General features: G+C 42.2%; 2 protein-coding genes across 5 annotated transcripts; one reads left to right on the top strand and one right to left on the bottom strand.

The window, feature by feature from the left end:
- Positions 1-423: 423 nt before the first annotated feature.
- Positions 424-2,522, bottom strand: LOC120046336 (trafficking protein particle complex subunit 5-like). Of its 4 annotated transcripts, none has more exons than XM_038991489.1 (4): positions 2,454-2,509; positions 2,010-2,143; positions 1,469-1,756; positions 424-1,344 (listed from the first exon to the last, which is right to left on the bottom strand). In XM_038991489.1, exons 3-4 carry the CDS (start codon positions 1,736-1,738, stop codon positions 1,048-1,050), a joined length of 567 nt encoding a protein of 188 aa, XP_038847417.1. In that variant the 5' UTR covers positions 1,739-1,756; positions 2,010-2,143; positions 2,454-2,509; the 3' UTR covers positions 424-1,047. The 4 variants fall into 4 exon arrangements, with proteins under 4 accessions (XP_038847417.1, XP_038847419.1, XP_038847416.1 ...); XM_038991491.1 differs by having other exon boundaries at positions 1,469-1,741; XM_038991488.1 differs by lacking the exon at positions 2,010-2,143 and having other exon boundaries at positions 2,454-2,522.
- Positions 2,523-3,003: 481 nt separating this feature from the next.
- On the top strand, positions 3,004-8,010 carry LOC120046335 (N-acetylmuramoyl-L-alanine amidase-like). The gene is made up of 5 exons (XM_038991487.1): positions 3,004-3,301; positions 3,562-4,407; positions 4,628-4,844; positions 7,244-7,538; positions 7,959-8,010. Exons 1-5 carry the CDS (start codon positions 3,190-3,192, stop codon positions 7,971-7,973), a joined length of 1,485 nt encoding a protein of 494 aa, XP_038847415.1. The 5' UTR covers positions 3,004-3,189; the 3' UTR covers positions 7,974-8,010.
- The last annotated feature ends 257 nt before the right edge of the window (positions 8,011-8,267 follow it).

The raw sequence follows: 8,267 nt of genomic DNA, 5'->3' as shown, positions 1-8,267 counted from the left end.
TCAAAATGTATCCGCTGCCCTTTAAATGCCACTAATTTCTTCCAAGCTACACCCCGGCACACCCACCGTACGGAGCAAATGTACGTCACACTCTGTTCAAAAACGTACATGGAAGTTTAGGGAAAACGTGTAGATATAGCGTTTGCTAAATGACTCAAATGTATGTGTTAAGTACAAATTGCTGACCGTAGTTCATCGATTTTCTACATATGATCACCTGATCTTTAGAATTACTCAGCAAGTCTTAATATCAGTTAGTCGCTACAATGCTTACACACGGTGATAAACAGTAAAAGTATTTCAAACATGTCTAGATAGAAACAAATAAAGGTGTAAAATTAAACTACACCTACAAACCCCTGAGTCATGACATTTTTGCCAACATAATGCTCTGTGGAAATGACCACTGATAACTTTCACATATTTTGAATAATAGCTTAAAATGTCATTTGTTTAGGGAACACAATGACAGTCTTTAATTTCACCATGTTGAACTCAGTTGGAGGGTAAACCATTGCACATATTAGTGTATTATACTGCAGCCCATATCTTCAATGTTTGTCCTTTGTGTGAATCCGAAATGTCTTGAGATATCAAAAACAAAAGAGATGACATTCACATACGTCCTATGCAGTCTTGAGAGATGGTTAAAGATACGTCAGTGAGAATGTCAAAGTCATTAGATAAGGGCTGACTGACTGAGGAGATTCACAAGAAACATAGACCTTTATAAACGTCGTCTCATATGGACTCTTCTTGGACCAAATAAATATAATAGCTCAGAATTGGGATTAACATTCTAATCATTCATTCATATTTACTCTCTCTCATGTGGTGATAAAAAGACATCCTGTTTCACTTCTCAATATACTGTATATTCACAACTCAACTACTCCTATGCAGACTTGCCTACAGACAGACCAATCATTCACTCAGTCCATATCTCACATTACTGGCTCATTAACTCACCAGAGCATATTGAGACCTAATAGTGATAATGACGATCAACTTCATCATTCTATCATGTGTACACCAACACTCTCTCCTCTATCTGCTATCCAGGGCCTTGTCTCTGGCTATCACAGCTTCATCAAACTTGATCATGAGTGTGGTGCCCTTGTGCCAGTGGGCTGTGACCTTGGCAGGGAAGCCACTGTGTGTGAGAATGGCCTCTACGATGCCAGCGGTGAATGCAGCACAGTTTAGTGTGCTGTTCTCCTTGGGCACAGAGATGTAAGCGTTGATCAGTGGCTCCTTCTCTATGATGTAGTAGGTCTTGTCATCATCGTTGGCCTGCTCCAGCTTGTCTGCCTCCTTACCGAACATGGCTTTCCATACTGACACCTATATGAAGCAAATTGAAAATTATAGACATGTACTTATGCATTGGCATAATGACAAGTGGTGTTACACCTTATTAGACTGTTACATATGAACTTATCTACCTTGAGCCCATGCAAGCACGTACCTTGACGAAGAGCAGTATGTTAAGCACCTTGGTCTCCCTCTTCCCATTCTTCTCCCTCAGCACCAGCACGTCCAGCATACTGGCGCCAACGCTCTGACCCATGTCTGCCAAGCGTTGCTGCAGCTCGGACACAGAGTACACGCGGCTCTGGCAGTACTGCACCATCTCAGAGAAGAGCAGTGCAAAGGCACTCACACTGACTTCAGTCTTGGGACGGGTTAGAGGCCGTTCCAGGATGTTTGACTTTCCTCTCGTGAACCGAGTGTCCATTTTCTGAAAGAGGATGATCTGTAAATAGAAGTAAAATAGCCTGAACTGATAATATGATAGCCATCTCAATTCCAAATCAACCCCTCACCACTACCCTAGGCACGTGAAGATCTGAGAGGATTAGCTATAGCTAGATAACTTTCAACTAGCCTAGAGGGCATGATCTTCAACCACAATGTTTACCTATCCGTTTTAACAAGTTAGTATTTTATTAGTTATTTATTTTGTAGATATTAACAAGTGCCTAGGGCGGTAGTAGTCTGGCTCACACCTCTCGAATTCGTCACGTAGCTTGCGCGTAAATCAGGTGAAAGGGGTAGGACCTATGTGGGTTTTTTGGGATTCCTTTAGCCGCGCCTCAAGAGGGCCAGCATCGGCGCATGCGCGGGCTGTGGCAATCTTTACCTGCAGTACATATGCAAAGAGATTAGCCAACGACGATTCCGTGAATTAGGAGGACCTAACTGCGTTGAAGAAACAACAAAGTGGCTGCTAGTGCAGACGAAAGGGGAAGATAAAGTATATTGGATGCTAGCCAGCTAATGTAGCTGCTAGCTAGTGCTAATTTAGCTAGTTAGAATTGGCAAGCAAGCTAGCGAACTCACTCGACGACAGAAAGGCCAAAACTCAGTCATTCACAATGTTAACAAGCTAACACTAAACATACTTATTTAGTTCGTAACTTATTCTTATACAAGGACCTAAAACCCCTTACCGTGTTTCAATGTTTTCAGCCTGCTGTTGTGTTGGTGACTTCCTGTTCTGGTCACGTGTCTTGTTCTAGTAATGCACTGATCTATGATCAGCAGTGCATGTGCTCATCTGACATATAGCGGTTGCCACATGTGTAATCTAAATTACATGCTTTGAAAAAGTTCTAAAAAATGCAAGATGTCCTAATGTCAATTGCATGGTTTAAAAAAAATATTCCTGTAAAATAATGCATGGGAATTTCCTTTGTGAGTTCTTGCTGTGTATTTCCAGGGCCATTTGGAAAAGGAACAAGAACAAGCTTGCATTCTCATGCGTCACAGACCTTTCAGTGATTTAAAAGAGACTGTTACCTAAACACAACACACAATGTGATGCTGCTGTACACTAGTTTTAAACAGAATTTTGTTTAATATTGAGATATTATGAAACAACAGTCTATGCAAAGTACTCGAGGAGAAGGGGGAAATAAATTGCAGACCTAAAGGTTGTAATTGTGACAGTGGTGTAATGAAATAATGTAAACAATGAAACATTTAAATTCAGAAAGACCTTGAGCCATAAGGACAAACACACATGTCCACACACACTTACCTAACACTTGCCAATTTCCCACACCATGTCCCTCAAATGGCTCAAATTAATCAGCACCGTGTCTGTTTGTACAGTGGTTGCATAATTCACTTGATGTGTTTTCCTTCCTATAAATGTTTCAAGGTAGGCAATGCAATGCATAATACATGTCAGGAGCACAGGGTGTTGAAGACTCAATGATTTCCCCAATGGAACTGCACTGGAAATGGTGTCTGATCCTTCTTGTGGTCTTGGTCAGTGCTCACACTGATACCAAAGGTAACTCAATCTGTTTGTGTTCACATTTTTCCAATTTATTTAGAGGTCGTGACCAGTTAAACTCTTTTCGAGAGAGAGCAAGAAAGTCAGCAAGGAAATGCATTACAGCTACTTAGAGGAAGAAGTTGCAAGAAAATGCTATTTTAGGCAATATAGGGTGCAGTTATTAATACACATTACAGAACAGTATGTAGTTTCCGTTTATAGAAAAGCGATGCTGAATATTATCAAATGTAAACAAGTGTGTTTTCTGATTTCAGTCACATCCTCCCAGCATATGGACGACTTCATCAGAGTGTTGGAGCAGGTAGAAGACAGTAACCCTGGACTGTTGCCTGTAAATGTGTTGAGAGGCCTGCGCAGGACAGCCGGTCTCAGAGATGAGTTCATGCAGCACTTCTTGGGCACTATCAGGGAGGACAACACCTCAGAGGCACCAGTTATGGACTCCAATCTCTCAGATTTCCTTGGCAGGGCTGTGCGCCATCAGGTGACAGAGAGAGGTAGAGAGGAAGGGGTTGTCCTTACTGCTGATGGCACCACGGTTGCTATGAGCCCAGTCCTTCTGGGTATTGAAGCTGGGCTAGTGTCTAAGACGAGGTGTCGTGTCCTTGGCCTGTACCCCCTCACTCTGGCTAGGAACTTGGGCCTGTCCTTCCAACACTTCCACAGCTCTCTCCTCTCCCAACGCTTGGGCCCTGATGGCTGCTGGGATGATGTGACCTCGCCTCAGGTCTTCACCCTCTCCGACAAGCCCTCCCTCGCCACCGATGCCCTGGTTAACGGCGGTATGGATGGTGTGATTTTAGGGATGGAGGTCTCAGCTCGGTCCCAGCATCCTCTGAAGCTGAGCAGCCTACTGAGGAGGTACTACTGTCATCGTCTTGAGGGGGAAGGGCTGGACGCTGCTCCTCGTCTGATCAGCCGCCTACGCAGGGAGAACTTCAGAGAACTGGCCAGGCCCCCCCTCCTGCAGAGGCAGGTGGTGAGATCCCTGGTCCTACAGAGGAGACTGATCGACCACTCCACGATGTTGGCACAGGAAAAGGAAGAGCTGACAGCTGTGGTGAGGGAAGGAATAAAGGACTTTGTCCACAGATACATGGGTAAGTAAACCACACTGCAGAGGGAGACAGTGGAGATAGAGATGGTTACTGTAGTGCAGGGAAAGCTAAAAAGGATAGGTCAACATTTATTGGAATAATTTTGACTTTGATCCAAGAAAGCACAAATAGTAACAATAATTGAGACATGGTGTTATTGTTGAAAAAAGGAGTGGATAAACATGTTAAAACTCAATATCTCTCTGGATCGCCCTACCTCTAGACTGTCCAGCTATTATTCTGCGGTGTCAGTGGGGGGCTGCACCATACCGGGGCACCCCCACCCCCCTGTCCCCCCCCCCCCCCCTCTCGTTCATGTACATCCACCACACCTACCAGCCTGGCCAGCCTTGTCTCACCTTTCAGCAGTGTTCTGCAGACATGAGGTCCATGCAACGCTTTCACCAGGATGACCGGGGCTGGGACGATATTGGATACAGGTATGTGTAGTACACAGATCTTAGGATATACAGTGCCATCAGAAAGTATTAATACCCCTTGACTTAGGTGATTGAGTCCAGGTGAGTCCAATAACCGCTGATGCGTGTGACGGGGGTGAAGGCAGGTGTGCGTAATGATGGTGGCAGGAGTGCGTAATGCTGGGGAGCCTGGTACCTTCGAGCGCCAGGGAGGGGGAGCGGGAGCAGGTGTGACACTAAGAGCTTTGCACAACTGGATTGTACAATATTTGCACATTATTCTTTTTTTAAATCTTCAAGCTCTGTCAAGTTGGTTGTTGATCATTGCTAGACAGTCATTTTTAAGTAATGGCATAGCTTTTCAAGCTAATTTAAGTCAAAACTGTAACTAGGTCACTCAGGAACATTCAGTGTCGTCTTAGTAAGCAACTCAAGTGTATATTTGGCCTTGTGTTTTAGGTTATTGTCCAGCTGAATGGTGAATTTGTCTCCCAGTGTCTCAGTAGCCTATCAGGAGACTGAACCAGGTTTTCCTCTAGGATCTATTCCATTACTTTTTATCCTAAAAAAACTCCTCAGTCCTTGCCAATGACAAGCATACCCATAATATGATGCAGCCACCGACCATGCTTGAAAATATGAAGAGTGTTACTCAGTAATGTGTTGTGAGGGATTTGCCCCAAACATAACGCTTTGTTTTCAGGACATGAAGTAAATTTATTTTCCACATTTTTGGCAGCCTTATTGCAAACAGGATGCATGTTTTCTAATATTTTTTATTCTGTACAGGCTTCCTTCTTTTCACTCTGTCATTTATTTTGGTATTGTGGAGTAACTACAATGTTGTTGATCCATTCTCAGTTTTCTCCTATCACAGCCATTAAACTCTGCAACTGTTTTAAAATCACCAGTGGCCTCATGGTGAAATCCCTGAATGGTTTCCTTCCTCTCTGGCAACTAAGTTAAGAAGGACGGCTGTATCTTTGTAATGACTGGGTGTATTGACACACCATCCAACGTGTATTAATAACTTAACCATGCTCAAAGGGATATTTAATGTCTGCTTTTTTGTTTTGTTTTATCCATCTACCAATATATGCCCTTCTTTGCGTGGCATTGGAAAACCTCCCTGGTGTTTGTGGTTGAATCTGTTTTTGAAATTCACTGCTCGACTTAGGGACCTTATACAGTAGATAATTGTATGTGTAGGCCGGGTTACAGAGATGAGGTAGTCATTCAAAAATATGTTAAAACTTCTTTGGGATCGGTGTCCTGTCCATGGGATGGTTTAGCTAATGTACAGCAGGCTAATGCGATTAGCATGAGGTTGTAAGTAACAAGAACATTTCCCAGGACATAGACAAATCTGATATTGGCAGAAAGCTTAAATTCTTGTTAATCTAACTGCACTGTCCAATTTACAGCAGCTATTACAGTGAAAGAATACCATGCTATTGTTTGAGGAGAGTGCACAATTTTGAACATGAAAAGTTATTAATAAACAAATTAGGCACATTTTGGCAGTCTTGATACAACATTTTGAACAGAAATGCAATTGTTCATTGGATCAGTCTAAAACTTTGCACGTACACCTCTGCCATCTAGTGGCCAAAATCTAAATTGCACCTGGGCTGGAATAATACATTATGGCCTTTCTCTTGCATTTCGAAGATGATGGTTAAAAACGGTTGTTTTTTTCTTTGTATTATCTTTTACCAGATCTATTGTGTTATATTATCCTACATCCCTTTCACATTTCCACAAACTTCAAAGTGTTTCCTTTCAAATGGTACAAAGAATATGCATATCCTTGCTTCAGTGCCTGAGTTACAGAAAGTTTGAATTTTTCGGCAAAAATTGGGAAAAAATGGGCAGATCCTTAAGACACTATTATTGCACACGGAGTGAGTCCATGCACCTTATTATATGACTTGTTAAGCAAATTTTTACTCCTGAATTTATTTAGGCTTGCCATAACAAAGGGGTTTGATATTTATTGACTCAAGACATTTCAGCTTTTCATTATTAATGAATTTTAGAAAATGTCTAAAAACATAATTTCACTTTGACATTATAGGGTATTGTGTGTAGACAAGTGACACAAAATCAAAATTTAATACATGTAAAATACATGTAACACAACAATGTGGAAAAAGTAAAGGGATGTGAATACCTTCTGAAGGCGCTGCACAGTAGGACACTACACAGCCTCCCCGCAAACCACAATGCTTATGTAATGTGTCAAGTTTGAGTATACAGTATGTGTGTATGTGTGTGTGTGTGTGTGTGTGTCGCTCTCATAATTAGAGGTTAGAAATTAGCTGTCCAATTCTGGGAATTGTTGTTTACCAAGCAAAATGTGACTTGATGATGAATCACTCATGATGAATGACTCATCCCTTTCCGATGTTTGCCTCCAGCTTTGTGGCAGGCTCTGACGGGTACCTCTATGAAGGGCTTGGGTGGCACTGGCAAGGGGCCCACACTAAAGGTTACAACTCCAAGGGTTACGGGGTGTCATTCATCGGTGACTACACCTCCAGCTTGCCATCGCAGCAGACCATGGAACTGGTGAGAGATCGTCTGGCATCCTGTGCTGTGGGAGGCGGGCAACTGGTCGGTAACTTCACCCTGTATGGCCACAGACAGCTGGTTAAGACTTCCTGTCCTGGAGACGCCTTCTACTCAGAGATCACAGGCTGGGAGCACTTTGGGGTAAGAGAGTGTGTGCAGTATGTACAGATGTAGGATCTTAATTTGATCACCCCATTGGAGGATAACTTTCCTGGACATTTAAAACTTGTAGTGTATTTGAGGTTTAAAAATGCTTCTGAAGTTTGCAATTTCCACTTTGAAATCTCAGACTTGATTTTTCATTGCAAAAAATGTATCAACCCCTAAAAAAATATTCATTAATTATAATCCACATAATAATTCAAATTTCCTGTTGCTGCTGGATTATTTTCCTGCTGTAGCAAACTGACTCAAATTAAGAGCCTACATCTGTGTGTATATGTATATGTGGGGGTTATAAGGCAGTTATTAACAATGAATAGGCCTATGTGTTTTTGTTATTTCATGTCTAATGGTCTTATCTCTCCACAAACTTACTTTCATTCTTTCCATTTTCCCCAGGAGGTTCAAAACTGAAGATATGGTGAAAAGTGGAGTGATTAATCTTGACCAGTATCACAGAATAAATATTTAATTTCTAAAATGCCAGTGTTTGCCTTTTTTTTAACAACAAATGTTATATATGACTTTCTGATAAAGCTGATCTGAATAGGTCAGGAAATTATGTTGTCAGTTTTGCGTCGGCACCAATCAGTCAATTGACAGCTTTTATTGCTTTTCATTGCGTACACCTAGTCATCTTGGTGAGACACACGCAGAGAGTGGGGTCACGGCCAGGGGCGCCATTGTACAGCGCACCTGGAGCAGTTA

This window comes from Salvelinus namaycush, chromosome 4, assembly GCF_016432855.1.
Source record: "Salvelinus namaycush isolate Seneca chromosome 4, SaNama_1.0, whole genome shotgun sequence".
In the NCBI taxonomy this organism is placed as follows: Eukaryota; Metazoa; Chordata; class Actinopteri; order Salmoniformes; family Salmonidae; genus Salvelinus; species Salvelinus namaycush.
Note: the sequence above shows the minus strand (reverse complement) of the source record. Positions and strands in the feature narration are given on the sequence as shown.

Bases quoted from the DNA above. Each gene is read 5' to 3' on its own strand.
- LOC120046336 (XM_038991488.1), bottom strand. From the start codon at position 1,738: ATGGACACTCGGTTCACGAGAGGAAAGTCAAACATCCTGGAACGGCCT. The intron at 1,345-1,468 runs GTACGTGCTTGC...TGCTTCATATAG, and splicing joins ACATACTGCTCTTCGTCAAG to GTGTCAGTATGGAAAGCCAT.
- LOC120046335 (XM_038991487.1), top strand. From the start codon at position 3,190: ATGTCAGGAGCACAGGGTGTTGAAGACTCAATGATTTCCCCAATGGAA. The intron at 3,302-3,561 runs GTAACTCAATCT...TTCTGATTTCAG, and splicing joins TGCTCACACTGATACCAAAG to TCACATCCTCCCAGCATATG. The intron at 4,845-7,243 runs GTATGTGTAGTA...GTTTGCCTCCAG, and splicing joins TGGGACGATATTGGATACAG to CTTTGTGGCAGGCTCTGACG.